This window comes from Nothoprocta perdicaria, unplaced genomic scaffold (genome assembly GCF_003342845.1).
Source record: "Nothoprocta perdicaria isolate Ctin4 unplaced genomic scaffold, notPer1 scaffold_345, whole genome shotgun sequence".
Taxonomy (NCBI): Eukaryota; Metazoa; Chordata; class Aves; order Tinamiformes; family Tinamidae; genus Nothoprocta; species Nothoprocta perdicaria.
In genome coordinates, this window is record NW_020455583.1 from 376,562 (window position 1) to 396,477 (window position 19,916).

The 19,916-nt window shown below is 40.5% G+C and overlaps 1 protein-coding gene across 1 annotated transcript in view; it reads right to left on the reverse strand.

Moving 5' to 3' along the window:
• Positions 1 to 19,916, reverse strand: part of FER1L6 (fer-1 like family member 6) — a 61,109-nt gene that overhangs the window by 18,492 nt on the left and 22,701 nt on the right. Inside the window, exons 15-29 of the mRNA XM_026043996.1 lie at positions 19,191 to 19,281; positions 18,193 to 18,312; positions 17,456 to 17,608; positions 15,790 to 15,976; positions 15,102 to 15,226; positions 13,263 to 13,397; positions 12,552 to 12,701; positions 7,362 to 7,472; positions 5,459 to 5,620; positions 4,369 to 4,552; positions 4,021 to 4,205; positions 3,108 to 3,230; positions 2,933 to 2,972; positions 1,484 to 1,602; positions 66 to 197 (exon numbers count right to left, since the gene is read on the reverse strand). Of these exons, the coding sequence (XP_025899781.1) occupies positions 66 to 197; positions 1,484 to 1,602; positions 2,933 to 2,972; positions 3,108 to 3,230; positions 4,021 to 4,205; positions 4,369 to 4,552; positions 5,459 to 5,620; positions 7,362 to 7,472; positions 12,552 to 12,701; positions 13,263 to 13,397; positions 15,102 to 15,226; positions 15,790 to 15,976; positions 17,456 to 17,608; positions 18,193 to 18,312; positions 19,191 to 19,281 (2,017 nt within the window). The remainder of the gene's footprint in view (positions 1 to 65; positions 198 to 1,483; positions 1,603 to 2,932; positions 2,973 to 3,107; positions 3,231 to 4,020; positions 4,206 to 4,368; positions 4,553 to 5,458; positions 5,621 to 7,361; positions 7,473 to 12,551; positions 12,702 to 13,262; positions 13,398 to 15,101; positions 15,227 to 15,789; positions 15,977 to 17,455; positions 17,609 to 18,192; positions 18,313 to 19,190; positions 19,282 to 19,916) is intronic.

Genomic DNA, 19,916 nt, shown 5'->3' on the forward strand with positions numbered 1-19,916 from the left:
GAAATATGCATGAAAATATACACGGGGTTTAAATTATCACACATCTAATCAGCATTTGAGCTCACCTTAAATTTTCCTATTATTCTGTCCTCAGATTCAGCATGAACTTCATCATTAGATTTTCCTCTTAAGAGATGGAAAGTTTTCACCCAATCTTCAAAGTTATTAAATTCACTCTCCAGGTCTCCTTCATAAATCTTTGAAAATAAGAGAATGCTTCTTTTTGGTGATGTGGTGAATGTATTTATAGCAGCTGTTTTATTACAGAATGACTTGAAATCCAGTTTTGACACAAAATACAGGTTTTAATAAAACCGAGGTTTTACGAAACCCCTTGAGGAAAAATAGTCCATTCCACACATAAAACGGGAGTTTTTGTTCTTAACCRATGGCATGCCCAACTCCTGGAACAGAGCATTAATGCAGCAGATAAAAGTGGCTGTAGAAGGGCCAAAATGAATATTTATAAGCACGGGTTTGGGTAAAAAGCAAGGCAGATGGCTGTTCTTTCTTTCCAGAGAAGGCTCTGCACCACACTTGTGATGTACTTATTCTTTTGGACTGTTTTGTTAATGTATCATAACATGACAACAAAAGAGACAATGACGAAGTGTTGTGGGGAGAGAGCCTTATCATGGGTAAAAAGCCTGAAGAGCATTTAAAATGACAATTCTGTCCTCCTCTCACTACTTGTAATTTAGGAAGGGTTATTCAGTGTGAAGGTGAGGGGCCTAATTTAATGCCATCCTTTGAAAATGGAAGCTGTATTGACAGCTGTTTCAAACTCTCCTTTATTCAGCTGCTATCTAATCCAAGCAGTCCTCAGCTTTTCAGACCTCCACATCTCTCTAGTCAGTTTGTCTGATCCCTGACATTTACTTTGAATGCATTCTGCTGCTGCTCGAGTTTATCTAACATGGGCTGAATATTGCCTCACCGTCAGGGAGGATGCCCTGGCAATAATGTTTTCCATAATTCTTTTAAGTCGTTCTTAATAACCTGCAACCTTTCCAAAATGACCTGCCCCAGCAACTGCATTTCAGTGCTGGCACTATTCCAGGAAAGATATTTTTAAGCCAAACTATTAAAACAATTACGGGAATTGGATAGCAAAGTGCTTTCACGTTACAGAGATACATTTGATTAATTATATTCCAAACATCACTTCAATGGAGAAGAGGGGAGAAAAGTCTGATATTCAGTGAATTAATGCTAGTAACAATTAAGTATATTACAGAAGGAGAGCACCAGAAGTGAATTGGGCCTGAGTCTCAATATCTACCTCTGTGCTGGTGAACTGAAGGCCAAGTGAGTCTACATGGCCTTGGCTCTCCTGATCCCATACACTGATGTGTACCACCACTATTATTCTGTGTTTTTTTCAAATTATTTGAAATAAATATGTGTGAGAGCAATATTTAACTCGGTCCCTGCAGGCAAGCTTTGGGGAGACAGCATCCTTACCTGTTACCTTCTTTCTTACCTTCAGTGTTGCAAGGCTGGGAGCTTCTTCCTTCAGTTTCTTTCTGACCATCTTATCTTTCTTCTTTTTGTCGGGTTCCTCTTCTACATTCAGTGCAATGTGGTCAGAAATCTGCTTATCTGCAGAAATGTCATGACACTATTGAGGTTTTTAGTGATGGATGCCAGTCAAATGTTCTAGATAAATCCAGCATTATGAGAAACAGAAGGAAATGTCTGATCAGCCTCAAGCCAGAGTCCAAACTGGGAGAGGGCTTCCCAATAAAAACAAGATAGACCCTCAGAGATGATTCCATTATGTTTCAGTTCTGGGGCTGAGGTCTGGATTTTGAGATCAGTTCACTTTTGTTTTTTCAAGCTGTTCATATCTTTGACACCAATATCAGCAAATATTTAGAAATATATCTGTATCTCAGTGTTGTCATATATGCATAACACATGTTCATAGGTTAAGCTACACAGCTTAAAGAAAGAAATTTAGAAGAGATATTACAAGGTCTGAAGTAATCAGTCAAGAAAACCTGACATGACTGCCTGGATAACATGTGGGTGGATGTTACAACATCAAGCAAAAATCTAATTGTGACTGAAAATTACACCTTTGTACAATATTTTCTATGTAAATATTTCTCCCCTATTGGAAAGTGAGCTCTGCCTAGACACTCATCTGTGTCTTGTCTCTGAGCAGCCCTGGAGATCATTGGAACACTGTGAGCTTCCATTTCCAGAATACAAAATCTGACATTTAGATTGAGTCTTCCATTCAGAGCAATCTCCACAATTTCTTTAAAATAGAAATCCCTTCACCTCTGGTGAAGTACCGTCAGACCTGGCATAGAAATGTGCTATTTCTTAAGCCTGAATGGAAACTGTGTGCAAACACTGAACATTTGTTTCCTTTCTCAGTCCGCTAAAGTAGTTGTATTAGTCAACACAACTTGCTCGAGCTCTGTTTCACTGTGAGGGGTATGTTAAGCCTTGGAATACTTCATTCTGGCTGTATATATTACGCACACAGACACACACACAGAGAATCAAATTATTTTAGCTTCTTATACATAATGTTTTCCTCTCAACCCTAAAATAGACCTAAATCTTAGCAGTTATGGGAGTTAGACCCTTGGACACTCCTAGTGGAATTTGTTTCTCTGTCATTGATCCTAAGTCGAATTCAAAATAGAAAAAAATTGGGGTTTTTTTTCTGAATCTGTTATGTAACCTTTGTTACAATAATCTTCACTTCCATCATCTAGGACATGGAATCTGCAAATATTTGTGCATGAGATTTTAATGTTAACTCAGTATTGCCTATGAAGTTTTAATGTTCCCACCATCTGATAAGCCGCAGAGAAGATCTTACTGCATAATTCTGGATCAGGTATTTATTGTGAATAGTAACATAGCAGAGATGCAAAGTATTAGTAATACAAAATTAGAACAATTCACTCACTGTTCTCAGGTTTTCCCTCATTGGAAAAAAGTCGTTTTGCCTTTCAAAAGAAAAAGATGATGAACAAACTCCTTAGTATGAATGTAATAGGAAAAAAAAAGAAGACTCATTTAGCTGTAGATCTATTTTATAATATTGCTCACATATGTGAGTTTTGAGATGCTGAATGACTTACTTTTTGCATTTTGAGCACAGAAGCATAGTATTTTGACCACCAGTCAATAACATTTTCAGCCGATTCATCTGCAATTGTTCTTTTTTTCTTCTTTGTTGACCGTCGGATGGATTTTTTCAAGTCCTAGCGAAGTAGAAAGTACTGTCAAGCTGTCGGATCAGTACAAATCACCCGAACCAAGACATCAAGCTTGAATAGGTATATAGAGATAATATTTGACCTCCAAGAGTTAATTAATATGTATAAGTTTCTCTCTCTTTTATTCTAAGGCACTTCATTATGATCAGCATCTTCTTAAAGCAATTTCTGCATTACTTTCTACTTATACCAAAACTTTGAGCATTTGAAGTATTGTTACATTAGCAAGCCACACAAAAGCTTCTACCAGTTTTATACTTTGACTGTAAGCTCTTTGGGATGCAGACTCTTTCTACTCCATGTTTGTGCAACATCTAACACAGTGGGATGCCCACGGTGCCAAAACACCACAGACACAGAGCAGCTATTCATGGTGACAGTCTTTCAGTTAAGTAGATTGTTTAAAGACAGGGAAAGAGAGAAATCTCACTAYTCAAGCAGTGCTCATTTATGGGAGGAACATCTGGCACAAAAGGAAAGAGAGAAAATATCTTTTAATGGCATGACAATGAAATGATGTAGGGTTAAAGCAGCTTTGCTAACTAGTTCTCTCAAGGGTCAGCAAGATACTGTGGGTATTCCTAGCCATACACAGAATTCCCAGGAAATTGTTCTCTGAAAAACAGTTCTGCTRTTGCTACAGTATCTGAGGAGGTCATAGCCAATCCTGAGTTTAAGATGAAATGTTACCATTTTGTCACGTGTGGATCCAAACTACAAGACTGAAACAACTATTTCTAATTGCAAGTTAGCTGGCAGCTYCAGCAATGCTCACCTTCTGTTTTCTGTCTTGCCTTGACTGAGAGCCAGAGCGTTGTGGTTGAGGAGCAGGAAGGGGTGCAGGATCTGCTTCTGGCTCCACTACTGTAGATTCACCATGCTCCACTTCAACATAGATATGATCAGCTGAAGGAGCTTCTGCTGGGGATAACTCARTAGCCTGGGAGGACTCAGGGGAAGCTGAAATTGAAACTTTGCAAGTTAGGTAAAATTTGATCCTACACTCAAGCCCAGATCAGCATGTCTTCTAAGCACATGCCTACTGTTAAGTSTCTGAGCAGATCCTTCACTGTTTCCATGAAACAGTGCTCTTTTTCATTCAGGGTCAGGACTGGACATTTACCATTGTTGGTTTCCACCATTTCTAGTGTATCTGATGTGTTTTGTGGACCCGGCTGGGCCTTATACAGGAATTGCTTAAGGTAGTTTATGGTGTGCGTGCCAACAAGGGTACTCCTCCCAAACGCTCTCCAGTCGACTACACAGATACTCAGTGGCGGGTGCAAAAGCTCATTTTCAGGCAGTTCCTAGGGAATGAGGACAGACAGCAACATGAGAATGGAGGGGACAGAGATCCTGCTATAGGGTATGTGCCATACATAGCTATGAGTACAATACTCCTTCCTCTTTTCTGCTCCACAGCAATTACTATACTCAAAATGTAAAATTTATAGGACCTAGGCTGTGCTACTGAGCCCAGTCCTGTGCTGTCATAGACAAACACATCACATCAGCCCTCTGTGAGAACCAGGAACATTCAGARGGAATGAACATGGGTTGGAAGTTGTATTAATGCCAGGCACCACTGTAGGGGGTTTGATATTCATGTGTCTCCTTGCAGCTATACTTTTAGCCCCAGGGATGATGTCAATTAGAGCAAATCAACTGACATTTTTTTTTCTCGTATTGATCTTTGCCTAGTGAAACCAACAGCTGTTATAACTCGAATAGCAGAAAAATAATAAAGCTCCTAGTTCATAATGTCAGGGGTTACAATGTGAAATGGTCTAGAGCTCGTAAGCCAAATATGATCCGTCCAGTAGCACACAAGGGAAAATTAAGAGGACTTAAGAGGGCTGAAAGAAAATATAATGAAATTAAGCTCTACCTTGCAAAATAGGAGAAGAGGAGGAGAAAAATTAAAAATATCCATTATCTGGCAACAAGTTCCAACCTATCAGCAAAAACTAGATTGCAACATATTTTCTTACCTTCTTGATATGATAAGGAACATCATCTTCTTTTATCATACATTTGTAGCTGAGGTCTTTTAAATTGTATTTGAATCATAAGCTTTTTACATAAGAAGTGGTCTTCCTTAATATTTAATYAAGACATAGAAAAAATGATTTGACAGGAAAGGATGGAAATTAATAATTAACACCTTGCCTACCCAGAGAAAGGAAAAGCAAGGAGCAGCATGCTGTACGCACCACTTCAAACCAGTCGGCAAGGACATTGAAATTGGGATTTTTCTTATAGCTCTGGATGACAGAGGATTTCACCCCTTTCCCTGCACATTCAATGAGAACCTGGGGTCGATCTACAGAGAGGAGTTGGACTTTCTTCAGTTCTCGGACGCCCCAAAACAGAACCTGTTGCAGGCAGAGAGAAGCAATCAGAACCACACAGAGACTCCCAAATATGTGGGAAGCCCCTGCTGTGAACCTGTGGTACCTTATGAGGGAGGAGGATGCACGGAAAACTCTTCCTGGTTTGGAGAAGACTGGTTCTGTAAACTAGGGATGTGCAAAAAAAAGGGTCTCTATTTGGGATATGCTGGAGGGTCTTGAAGGAGAGGACTGGCACTTTTAGTGATGGAAAAAATGTTGGTTGAAGTTTTCTGGAAAAATTAAAGGTTAGTGAGGGAAGCTATGAGTCTCATGAATCCAAAAAGACTGCAACGGAAAGCAAGTATGAGGATGACTTGCACGCTCGGAGGACAGGGGACTGGTGTGAGTGGGATGCAACAATCTYATACGACTCCCTCGATGGCAGAGGGTCCTGGTGCAGCGTGAGGGATCTGTGAGCTCGTGCTCTACTGCCAGGGTTTCCCAGCTGAAGAGAATATTTCTATAAGGGCACAAGGGCTGTATGGCAATTTCCTTTGGTGTGGAGTATTGTCCATACACACATAGTTGTGTTATCTTCACCCTGTAGTAACCTCTCCTTACGGGAAAGGTATCATACGAAGGAGTGGAGTCATTCTGGGCTCCCACCACAGTCGAGAGATATAGAGAAGCACTCACAAAGCCTGGTTAAACTATTAAAACCTGAACCACCCCGTGAGGGTGGCCGCTCTGCTCAGTTAGCCAAACAAGAAGCCTGCAGCAAGGATGCTTCTAGGCTGGGAACCACAGAAATAGGTAGGAGGAATTTCACAGCGGTGTCAGATGGAAAGTATTCAAGCAGTGCAAAGCAGTCCTGGTGCAGGCGCAGTGGGAAGCCCTCAGCACGACACTCAAGCTTCAGAATTTCAGTTTTCCCTATAGCAGTAGTTCATGGCCTCATTTACCTCATAGGCTTGGGTATAAAATGGATACTGCTAAAAAAAACCCTCTTTCCTACATACAGAAAAGAGTAGATAACTGAAGGATACAGCAGAGCTAACTCTCCTTTGCACAGCTCGACAGCTTGGTCTTTGAAGGGAAATCAAGAACAGCACCAGAGCTTCTGCTCACATGAAGGCTGTAGGATGCGTGAAGGAGTGATGAGGTTGGATAGAATTCAGATATTGCTTGGAGAGATGTAAGGCCACCATTTTTCCCTGCTTTTTAACAGAACATGACAGCGGGCTCAAATGGCATCTGGCAGAGGGGCAGGCAGAAAGTGCAGACACTCAGACAGGCAGGGGACATGTCTTGGCTGAAATCTGGGACCCAGCAAGGCTTTGGAGGTGGCTGATGATGGACTTTGCTGAGAGCAATGTCAGCTGCCAAGGATTGCCTCAGTGTCCCACAAACATTTCCCATGGGAGAGGAGAGGCGGCTGCCGCATTAGCTGTTGCTCCCTCTGTCCGTGACTGCCATCTAGACTTGACAGACTGCAGGAAGAGGCACTGCCTTGATGTCCAGCACCAGAGAATCAAGCTCATCTGACCTTAACCCTGTACTTTGCAAGTCATACACTATTTTTTTTATACTAATTATAACCACACTCTACTATACTAAGATATATTAGTATATATAATTACATACTTATATAAGTGTATATATAATATATATTAGTATATTTAATTACAATTTAAACATCATCACCACAACAATTAGAGTTTTACAGTTGAGYGGGGAATGTAAGGAGATGAGATTCTGGAGCAGAAGGAATATTCTAACTCACCTCCACTCTGTATTTGCTCAAAACAGGTCGGATGTTAGCGGGTACTGGGTAGATCTGGCTAACATCAGGCGGATCCACTGGGGGAAGACTGTCTGGATCTGACTCAGGAATCTGGAAAATTCAGCAGACAAGGCACAGGCTGATATATGGAGGAATAAATCAATATCACAAATATCTGTGAATGGTACTTTAAACATCAATTTATTGTAGTTTTTTCAAGACACATTGCAGAGCAGACAGGTTATGCTGTGAGAGCAGTGTGACTTGGATTGCTATCTGTCCTACTGTGATGCTGAAACACTTGGCAGGAAGTGTGTTCAATAGACTGAATTAAAGTACCTTGCCAGAAAAAGACTTCTTTGTCCTAGCAGGTCACAGACTGCCCTAAAGACACACTTGTGCCAACAAAGCACAGTAATTCTATTTAATAAAAATAAATTAATAAAAGCTGATGAGAAACTTTTGTAAGAATATTCCAGGACTGATTCAAGCTACAAAGGGGTTGGYAAGCCTAGTACAGATGGGCAGAACCACGCTTTTAATAGATGGACAGAACACCAACCCTTCTCAGCCATATTATACTTTGACATGGCCATCCTGCATTATTCTGGAGACATTATTTTAGCTATTTGATCACACCTACGATTTGCAGCCAGCACAGATCAGGAGACCTGCCAAGCTGGGAAAGACAGTGCCACAGCATTTGAGAACGTGCCAGCCCCATTTCCACAGCTAAGAGTGGGCTCTCTCTTTGTAACTGCAGCAATTTTGCTACAGGCAGTGCTCACGTTGGTCTGTGTGGTGGCAATAATCTGTTTCCTTTTCCAGAGCACATTCAGCTCTGCACAATGACCCTGTGTCAGGAGGCTGATGGGGCACAAATGCCACCAGAGTCCTGGGGTTTGATGACCTCTTATTGCTCTGTGCCTTTTGCCATGATCCAAGCTTGTATTCCCTCACAAATCACCTTCTGTGGGAAAGCTCCCTGGCTTCCTTTCCAATCTCTTGCTGATTTTCAACAGCATATTGCTGACTTCAGCTGATGGAAAGGCTAATTCTGGAAACCATTTCTAAGTGTATGAGGTTCAAGATGGTATAGTCAGCATAGATTCACAAAGGGGAAATTATATTTAATCAATCTGATAGACTTCTATGATGACATGACTGTCTGTGCGAATGAGATGAGAGCAGCGGATATCATTTACCTTGATGGATTTTGACACTGTTTCCTGCATCCTTACAGGCAAGGTGATGAAGTACAGGCTAGATGAGCAGACAGCAAAGTGGACTGAAAGGCAGAGCACAGCGGGGCTGTGATCCATGGTGTAAAGTCAATCYGGAGAGCAGTAAGCAGCAGTGTCCCTCAGGGGAAAATTATGTTCAATTTATTTATCAGGACCTGGATGAAGGGGTAGAAATTTGGGGCATCCCCAGATCTCATTGCACTTTGGTTAATTATACAAAATTGGGAGGGGTGGTTTATACTCCAGAGGGCTGTGCTGCCTTTCAGAGAAGCCTGGATAGGCTGGAGAGTTGGCCGTCCTGGTGAACAAGACGACTGTGAGCCAGCGATGTGCCCTTCTGGCCAGGAAGGCCAGTGGTATCCTGGGGTGCATCAGGAAAAGTGTTACCAGCAGGTCAAGGGAGGTGATCGTCCCCCYGCTACTCTGCCSTGGTGAGGCCACCTCTAGAGTGCTGTGTCCAGTGTTGGGCTCCTCAGAATGAGACATGGAGCTACTGGAGAAAAGCAAAGAGCTTTTTGCTGGAGTCCAGCAAAGAGCCATGAAGATGATGAAGGGACTGAACCATCTCTTGTGTAAGGAAAGGCTGAGAAACCTAAGCTTGTTCAGCCCGGAGGAGAGGAAGTTCAGGGGTATCTTATCCATGTGTACACGTGTCTGAAGGGAAGGTGTTAAGAAGATGGAGCCAGACTCTCCTTAGTGGTGGCTAATGACAGAAAGGGAGGMAACAGGCACAAACAGAAACACAGAAGTTCTAYATAAACTAMGGAAAAGCTCTTTCTTAATGASAGGATGACAGAGCACTGAAGCAGGTTACCAGAGAGGCTGTTGAGTCTCCATCTTTGGAAATATCCAAAAGCTGCCAGGGCACAAATCCGGGCAACATGCTCAAAGTGACTCTGCTTGAGAAGGGGGATTGGGCCAGGTGATCTCCAGAGGTCCGTTCTAACCTCAGTCATCCTGTGATTCTGGGGTTTTCTCAGCCCCTGTAAGGCAGATCTGAACCTAGCCTGGTCTAGCAGATCTCTATAATCAGYAGCTAAACCCACGATGTGAGGATCACTCCTACCAGAGACTAAGTCACATAAAAGTAGGAGCATTGGTTTAACAGGTGAACTGTTAACCCACAGGTGTAACTAGTACTGTGTGAATTACGGTACTTAAAGATTACTGAATACATACAGAAAAACATTGTAAAGGAGATGGATGAAAAATATCTTCAGATGACTTTAAAGGAAAACAGATGGGCCATGCTGGGATGTGGACCAAACACCTTTGAAAATGTCTGGGTCCTCTGAAAAAGAAACGTAAGTTTTGGAGTGCTTCGTAGTTTTCCTAAGCTAAATTGTCACTGTTAAAAGGTAAAGCATCTGAGATACAGCTCTAAAGGGACCTGTAAAGCTGAAGTCTTCTGCTTCTTTTAACTGGGCCATCTGTCTGTTATATACAGCTATGTACTGCTGTGTGGGATTTTAATTAGGATAAAGAAGAAAGAATATATTCCTTGTAATTTTGCAGGTGAGGGAGATGTGTGGAAAATACATTTCCTAACACCTGCAGCAAGTAATAGCATGTGCTAGTAATAATATAACCAAAAGCTCTAATTCACACGCACATTTACTGCCTTTTATTCAGAAGAAKTTAAAACAATTCATTAAATAGATTTCACAGAATTGAAGACCAGAAACAAAACCTTCCTCAGATAAGGTCAGAGGCTCCCAGTATATTTCTRTATGGGCCACCATGGAGCACCATGGGCCTTGAGAAGGCTCCATAGTAGAATGGACTAGGTCTAGCACCTGGGATGTACCATGGCAGTCTCCCAAAACTGCAGGTAAGGACCCAGGCTCTCCCCACATTTGTTTTTATTTGTGAGATCATAAATAATTATAAATTAAAAATGAACCTTTTTGGAAATCTCACATGCAGAAATTGCTCTATAGTGTAGATGAACTTATCTTAATTACCTTTTGGAAAACCCTTAGCTGTTCAGGCATTTATAGACCTCAGGTTGAATATAATCAACATCTTAAATGAAGATATCTCCAGTTGCATCTTAGCACTAGCTCATTATCCAGTTGCTAATGGCCCTACCCACTGTTAGATCTTCTCTTCGAGTTCCAGTAATGAAGCATTTCCTTCCATTTCAAGATTTTCCTTCTGTTTAATGCATATTTCTAATCAAAAAGAAATATGCTTCTAAGGAAAATGATTATGATAGATCTAGTTTTGTTGCACCAATTTGTGTGGTTTCTATCCACTGCCTCTGTGATGCTGTTCTGAAAATGAACAGACATGCAACTTTGGGAATCCTACCTTTCCGTCTAGAAATCTATCTTTAATTACATTAACATTTTTTAAATTCCACATAAAGGAGTATTAAATACTCAAAAATTATCTCATAATAGATTAACTTACCCTTTGAAAAATAAATAAATATATATAAATAAATGGATAAAGGTAAATACCATCTGAGCTAGATCTCATGACAGATKTTTTGTCCCAGGTTTCCTTTCAGGTTTCTCAGTTTTACTGTGTTATCTGACTTAGCTAATGAAGACAGACAGASAAAGTGATTTATGCACAGCTAATTTCCAAACTGTTACATTTATCATATCTTTTYTTAAAACTAGAAAATAAATAGCTATTTTTTTTTCTAGCTTGGGAACATATAACGGGCAAAACTTAAAAGAGGAAAGCTGGAGAAATCTCATATCTGAGGACAAAATAGCCCCATAAAGATTTGTTGTTGGTGGTGGTGGTTTAATACTACAACAGTCCCCTGAACTCCCAAAATGTAAACCCTGTCCAGATCATGACAAATGGTCATGTAATATTGATATCAAATCCAGATGCCCTGGATTTTCAGCAAATCTTGAGCTCCTCTGAGCCAAACAGCAAGTCTCCCAGTACCCGTTAGGTGGTCTTATCTTAGTCTATTGTTGTTATAAATTACAGGCTGCTTTGTTATACRCATCAGTTTAGCTCCTGGCACTGACCCAGCATACCAGTGTGTGTATACCTTGACAAAGGACTTCTTAACACACTGCTTCTTTAACTACACCRTGTGGTATGTGCAGATCAAAATTATCAAGTGCATAAAGGGTTACAGCAGAAGCATTTAAGGGGTTAAAAAAAAAAGAGTAAAAAGGAAGAATGAATTAGTGATTAGACATTTTCATTTCCATCCTGACACAGAGTATCATCAGGAATCCCCTGATACTGGAAGGAGTGACTGGCACAACAGTTCTGAGTGCTTGGAAACCTTGTAAATGTCTTAATGTGCCTTTTCCTGAAGTTTCCTTTAAGTCTGTGTTGCTATTATCTGTTGTGAGAGGTGCTCTAAAGTGCTGTCACCGGGAAGAATAATACAGAGCATGAAAATTAAGACTGCAAGGTCTTTACTTAAAGTTATTTTCAACTCCCTAGTGCAGCCTTAGGGATATGTTTAGATTTAGCCCAGAAGTTGCTCTGCTTCCCTCATCTCGTAAGACAGCATCACAAAACAGAATGTTTTCATTGTTCRCTGGAAAGGTGGATTTCAGCAAAAAAAAACGAAGGGAAAATAATGGTTTTTATCCTTATGTATCATCCTCTATGAAGATAGGCTGTGCATGGTGTCATATTTCCATAGTATCTAATAAGCCCATGCTGTTTATAAGTCCATTTCCCCTCAGAAATACCTTTCAAATGGTATCATCACAGGGCTCCACATTTTCCTCATTATGGATTTCAGAATAAACTTCTGCAGGTTTGCAGCAGAAAGAAGCTTGCAGCCCCAGTACAGGAGTTGCTGCAGTCACAGAGTGCAACGGCAAAACRATGCTGCTCTGGTTGCAACTCCCACCACTTTGGGAGGGTGGTGGGCTCAATACCATGGCTAGCTTTAGGAACACATAAGATAAGAGTCCTCAAAGAGAGAGCTAACAGTCCAGAAAATCTAATTTACCTCCAGAAGCTCAAAYGTAGCAAGTAGGTCTCCCCCAGAAAGGTTTCCACAGTACACGGGGTGGTAAGAAAGTTTAGGTGGTTCATACTTCTGATCAGCCAGCCTTACCACAGGGGCAGCCACCGTAGATCCAATATACTCTGCTTTGCCCTAGATAAAGGAGAATACATGTGTCAAGGGTCTTTGAATTTCACAGCTCTCTCAAGAGTCAAGATGATGCAGAGTTCAGTATTTGTGCCAAAAACCTTCCTCTAAGGTAAATGGCAATATAAAATGCAATGACAGCTATGAAAATGGAGCTGCTGAGTCCTTTTTTATCTTTTCAGTCATCCAAAGTTTTCTTACTTTCTCCGAAGTGAGATCGTGTCAGAGCTTGCATGGCCAGAGATAAATCAAGGTCTCCCCAGACATATACATACAATATTTACAGGTGTGTACTGGGAGGGGGAAAGATGTTTCTAACTTCTTTAACCCTGCCTGGGGATGCATTCACTTGGGAAAGGCAAGGCCACAGCTCTGCAAGGATATTTAGTCTTAGAACTATATTCAGCTATAAACTGCTGTAACATTGAGCTCTCTTCAGGAAGGTCATCCAGATTGCTTGGTTTTTTTTTTTTTTTAATGCCTATTCAGTGACACAGCTTTTTCTTTAAGCTGTTGATAAGACATAACAGCCCGTTCTTTTTTTATTAAAAAGGATTTCAAGTTTACCACTGCATCGTCATCATATAGCTCTATGACAATCTCAGGGGGGAACTGAGTGATTTCTTCTCTGTCCCCATAAAGCACAACGTTGTTGAAGAGCAGCATCTGGTTCCACGTGGGGGATAACGTCTGAGGAATGATCTAATGGAAAACAGGAATAGGTGGAATAGATGAATATGCTATAAATTGGTTGGAGTTGTTCAGAAGGACATGCTGATGCACTGACAATGTCTTTCCCATGGCCTGAACAACTCACGTGTCTGAGCCACTGTATTTTTCAGCAGCTATTCCCACCCAAAAGAATACRATTAGTTTTTCTTGCTGGTTCTATCTCCTGTTCCTCCCAAAGGCTTTTTGCTCTCAGGTTCCCTCTCTGCCTCATGGGTTCATCACAAACATTTCTCTATGTGACCTCTACTCTTTGTGTAGAAGGACTCTGAATTAAATTAAGAGGAAARCTATTGGTTTAGAAAAGCAGAGTCGGGCCCAAAACTGTTAAATAAAGGCCTTGCTCAAAACTGATTTGATTTGATAATTGAAAATTGACTTCAATTATCACTTCTCCAGAGTGCATTTCTTTGTATTTATTTTTTTCTTCAATATAATAACACATCTGATTTTAAAAAAACAAGGTATTTTAATGAGTTACTCATAATAAATCACTATTTTTTGTTTTGCTGTATTTTTACTAGGATGTGTRTGGAATTACATCACAGATAATATTTTAACTGCCTTGGCAGGAAGTATTTTAAACTAAGATAACATTTAAAAAGGAAAAGAAAAGCAATTGTAAAATGACTCATAACTTGCTATCATTTTTTTCAATGGAAATAAGACTGTTGAGTACAGTTTATTGTTACTTGGCTGACAATCTTGCAAGTTACTGCCTGCAGTATTTTACCCAGGCGTGTGAATAAACATCACACTTTCATGCCTATTAAATGCTGTCATCCTGGGCCATATTCTGCTTTCCTGAATCTGGTGCATGTAAGCACTAACTTCATTAGTTTTATTCACCAGTATTATTAGAAGTCAGGAGGAAAAGCATCCGTTCATTCTCTCAAGGTAAAAGCAGCAGTCAAGCACTTACTGCTTCCAGCAGAGAAAGTTTATTGCTTCTCCCTGCCCAAATATGCACTGCAGAACTTTCTGCCAAGCAGCAGGTGTTGGAGACCAGCTTAGAAGGACAGTGAGGACAGCTCAGAAAATACAACTGGATTGTGCTCGAGGTCAGATCTTTCCATCTTGCACAAGATCGGCAAATTTGAGGTGCCACAGAGCTAAAAGATGCCTTTTCACACTCGTGTAACTCCACTGGCCTCTGATGATGAGTTCCTTAGTGCACCACAGACACTACCAGGCATTTAACTGGAGTATTCAAGAAGATTATCCTTCTGCAGCATTTAAGAGATGCAGGTTCCTCACTACACTTTCAGTTCAATTCAACTTTACTATCCTAAAATTCTTCTACTTCCTTTCTGCTATGATTGCACATAGAGATTATAGTAAAAAAAAGAGCCATGGGGGTTCATCCTAAAGCCAAACAATGACAATGGCCCAAATTCAAAAGAAAGAGTTGGAAAGAAAGGTAATTTATTTGCTACAGAGGACCAGTAGACCCAGGGAACCTGACATCTGAAGGAGCTGAGATAAACAGTTTTACACTAGAGTAGCTGACTATGCTTATACATTTTCCCTGCTCACAGTGGGCTGTCAGGAGTTGCTCTTTAACAGCAGGATCTGACTTTTCTTGCTAGGTGTTTTCTCACAAAACCAACATCTTTCCTTTTCACAGCTTGATTGAGGAGGCTGTTTGCATTCACTGCAAGGGGCTTTGCAGCTTACCTTGGTGGTCTGGCAGTGTGACGTGAAAGTGACTTTTGCAAAGGGGTCGGAGAGCCCAGTGCTGTCAGCGGCAATGAGCCCCCGCGCCTGGTACATGTGGGCTCTCAGCTGGAAGAGGTGCGGGGCTGTGTCATTGCAATGGAAACAGAAATGTCAGCTCAGGGAAAAGATACAGCTTGTACGTAGGGGGAAAGCTCAACCCACCATCCAACCACTCRCCATCCAACCAGGGGCCTAGCAAATGCTGCTAGCACCATTTCTCTAATGAGATACCTGAAACACAGAGGTGAGCCTGCTGTGTGCACTTAAAATCAATAGCTGAGGAAAGTCTTTCTTGCAACCTGTTAATTGACAGGTTTTATCTCCCAACACATGTCTATCTACTAGATATTCATCAACGCAGCTCCATCAAGAGACCTGAGGGATGCCTCCTTACAATGAGAATACAAAACCATGGGATGGGGAACAGAAAATATAAAATTCCTTTCCAGTTCCTTTTTCTGTTGATGACAGGACTGGGGACTCAGCAATGAAACTGGCCTTTTGCGATGAGATGAGRCTAAACAGCAATCATCTTAAAACAGTTACTTTTAGGAAAGGTGTTGCTGCCCAAACTAAAGGCATTTAGGCAACGTGTTTCTTACAACCCTCTTTACATTGCTACTACACAGAATAAACCTGGTCTTACTTTTATACAGTAGGCAGGCAGGGGGATGCACCGTGCTGTGCCCTGGGCTGGTGCTGGATGATGTTTCTGTCTGGTATCCCACAGGCAAGTTCTCCATGATGCTCTGGGCATATCTAGCAGGTCCAAGCCACAGGTAAGTGTCTACTTTCGCTTGCACATTCCAGCCTGGTGGGCGTTTGCCAGGCAGCTGAGGAAAGAACCCCCATCACCAACAAGCTCAAGAGGGATGACAAGGCCGAGTCCTGAAAAGCAGGCTACTAAAATAAAGGAGCGTTCAGGGAGCTGATAAACTGATAAACGGCATGTCTCCAAGGTAGGTGGCCATGAGACCTCTTTGGGAAGTATTGACGAATCAGCTCAGCTGAAAGCCTGTGTAAAAGGCGTATCAGCTACAATGCACAGGCTTGTGCAAACTAGTTAATGGCTGAAAGCATGTCAGTGCTGTTCGATGTCCTCCTTTCCTCTGACTTTGGGACACTTTACCTTTGTGCAGTTTTCCTGATCTCTGAGAGCTGTTCCTGTGTACTACTAAAAATAATATTTCATGGGACAGATCAGAAAATATATTCCAATATTAACTACTACTAATTTTGACACAAAATACTAATAATATTTTCTTCTCTCTAACTAATCTAGGTCTGCTTAACTCATTGTTTYATACTATCTATTCCTAAGGTTATTCTTGACATTGACATGACAGGAGAGTAAATTACAAGTTTTCTTGTTTTGTTTTTCTTTGTTTATGCAAGCAAGGACTACCCTGCTTAACAGCATCCATGACCAATTCCTAACAGTTGAGGTATTACTGTCTGCTTTTTAACTATGCTTTATGGGAGTGCTCCCAACCAGCCCAGATGAAAAGCAGCTAAAAACTTACTATATGGCATTACTATTGCGTAATAGACATTACTATTGCCTAATATGTTCAGGCTTTTCCTTCTGATCATAGTAACAGTTCCCCTGCATAGTATTTCACTGCTGGGTACTGCAAGTCATATYGCCTTTGTAGCAGTATGATGTCCGCTAAAACTTTCCTGTAAAGTAAGTAATGTTATGCAATACTGTGGATATATATTACAAGCACTTCAACAGATTTCAAGTGGCAGGCATAAATGGGTTTAGTATTTTGCTATCTTTGTTGAATACATCTCGTCTTTTACCAAGCTCCTCCTGGGCTACATGTGCTGCTTTCTGGTGACTTYGTCAGGAAAGGGGCTGTGGTTTTCTGCATGATTGTGCATATATATGTATTTATTTATTTATATTATATATATATACACACAAGTGTGTATATATAGAGATATGTATATATACGTATATATGTATATGTGTATGTGTGTATGTGTGTATATATGTATATATGTATATATATGTATATATACACACACATACACGGACAAACCACAGATCTTGTTATAAAAGGCAGCAAAAGAATGAATCATTCAGGCACCAAGAGCCTTGGCATGATATCATGGTTAAAAAAGGACAAACATAAATAGAAGAAATAAGCATTAGTAATAGATGGTAGATATAAGCTATGTAAAAGCTATGTATATGTTTGTAGTACGTTAGAAAAAYTAACATGTAAAATACAGCTCCTGGGTGAAACATGAATACTGAATTTTCTCAGTGGGTTTCCCATGTCCAGAGGAAATCCCAGACTTACTTTCAGGAAATGGGTTTTAATCTTGCCGCAGTCCTTGCCTCTTTGCTCCGTCACTGGGGAGTAGAGGATGGTTTTTGCTGGGACTCTTGCGTACGCGACTCTTTTGTTGTTGCTGAGCATCCAGATGAACACGTCGGGCACTGTGTTCTGGGGCTACGACAAGGAGTGTTGAACTAGCAAACTGGAACTAGCAAAACTAGGACAAACTTCCAGTCCTAGGCAGAGCCAAAGACAAGTGCTTTCTGTGGGTGCCCAAGGAGTACTCACTCTCCAGAGAGGTAGTCTGGGGGGTTTAATTTCAGTGGAAATTAAAACTAGACACCTGTATGTCACCCTAGCTCAGGAAGTATTTTAGCCATGGAGTGTGGAAGCTGGAAGTACCAGCTGGAGAAACATCACCAGCTCCATTAATATCAGCAAAAAGGAACCAGGGACAAACTCAGGCGCCGGTAGATCRTTCTGCCTGTTAGGATGCTCCATGCCATGGCTTTGCCCTGTTCCCAAAAGCATTTTCCAGGAAAAGCCTGAGTGTGATTTGAAGAAAAGACTTGTCCAAGGGTTGTTCCCAGGAGGCTCTATGGACAAAGTCATTCTGTTTTGGGAAGGAAAAGAGTTTGACCATAGGATGCAAACCAGGCCACTGCTCTCTAAGCCAGGGAATCATAAGCCATGGGATTATGATTAAATCAGAGGTTAACCCTAAACTTTAAACATATTTGAATTTCTGTGTGATTTACCTCATCAACTAAGAATCGAATTTTATCTATAAATGTCTGAGTCTCACGCATCATTTCCTCTAGTGACACCTTCTTTTTCTGCTGCTGAACAATCTCCTTGGCATCACTGGACATTGCTTCCTGCAACCAGGRAAGACAACATGTGTTTTTTATGCATTATCATGTAGTTTGAACTGTACACAGAAGGAGAAAACAATTTTAAATTCAAGCTAAAAAAAATAAAGAGAAATTAAGATCAAGGTAGCAAATATCTTTTGTCACAACTGAAAGGAATTAACTCTAGGGAGCTAAATGCCCTCACACTCCTTTTGTCTGTATGTACTTTGTATTTATGTAAATCTCAAGAGATGGATGATTACTACTTAGAGTTACAGGGCCTTGACCTGCCTTGATAGGTAATAGACGGACACACATAAGCTTAAAAAGAAAAAAGAAAGACACATAGTGTCATAATTCCTCCTTTGCACTGTTTGTCTTTAACCTAATCCAGATCTCATTTATGCTTGTGTCCCTCTTAGGGGTGGATAATGTGCCAGAGTCTTGTGTAAGGGCAGCTTAATAATGTGCAAATAAAGAACAGACAAAGCAGAGCATCCAAAAACATACTGAAATCTATGTGTACATCTGTCCATGTCCAGGAATATCAAACACCAGACTCCCACAGTCTTGGAGTGAGGTCCTCCTCAGTAGATAAATGCCTAGCAATAGTGTTATTTGGGTATTATTCCAAGCAACCCAACAACATCTTTATATGAGATACATTAAAAAGAAAAAACAGCTCATTATTATAATTTCTTCTACACTACAGAAGAACAAGGTCTGAATTATTTCAGGGTGTCTTAAAACTCTTCCTCACAAACAGCAGACTTTATTTTAAAAAGTGCTCTTGGATACTATGTGCATACTAATTACAAACCAAACACAAATTAACATGTATACAGCCAGTGCATTTTTAGCTAACATCACTGCACCAATTTTTGAAGAAAAAGCATYCATACCAGCTCTTGCTTGAACAGCATGAATCTCTTTTTATCCAAAGCAGTGTAGTTCGACCCTTTGGGCTTCCTTTCAGCATCGCTAATGAAGGCCCTAGGACACAATAGCAGATTTTTTGTGTGAATTATTTCTGGTAGGATACATTAGGATGAAATGCTCTCTATCTGCTGCAATAAATGAACCAGAAGACAGAGATGCTGAAATCTTCTAGCTACAATAAATATTGAACATCTATCTAAGAGTCAAAGAAAAGAGTGATAAAGAAAAAAAAAMCTCTGTACCATATTCTATAAAACAAGGCTCATCTATAAACTATAATTTTTACCTGTTTTAAGACCACTCATGACACCTGTCAGAGAGTCCACAGAAGTGTTATCCTAGCATGGGAAATCCTTTGTTTTTATTTTAGTTCAGCATATTTTTACAGGATGTTTGTCATACAGTTTATTACTTCCAACTTATTCTCCTGTGCACTGTATTCTTAGAGTCCAGAAAACCAAAATAATAATCCAACCATTGGCAGTTTTCTACTGCCATTACTGAATACTGAGGATAATAGCAGAATATTTTCCCTATTTAGATAGACACTTCAATTTGGGAAACCCTTTGCTTTTAATCCTAGAATTAAAATAAAAATCTCAATTATCTCACCATGTTTTCTTTTACCATCACCAGCTTCCTTCCTAGTCTAGCCTGGAATTTGTAGGCAACATATAAAGTTGGTTTTC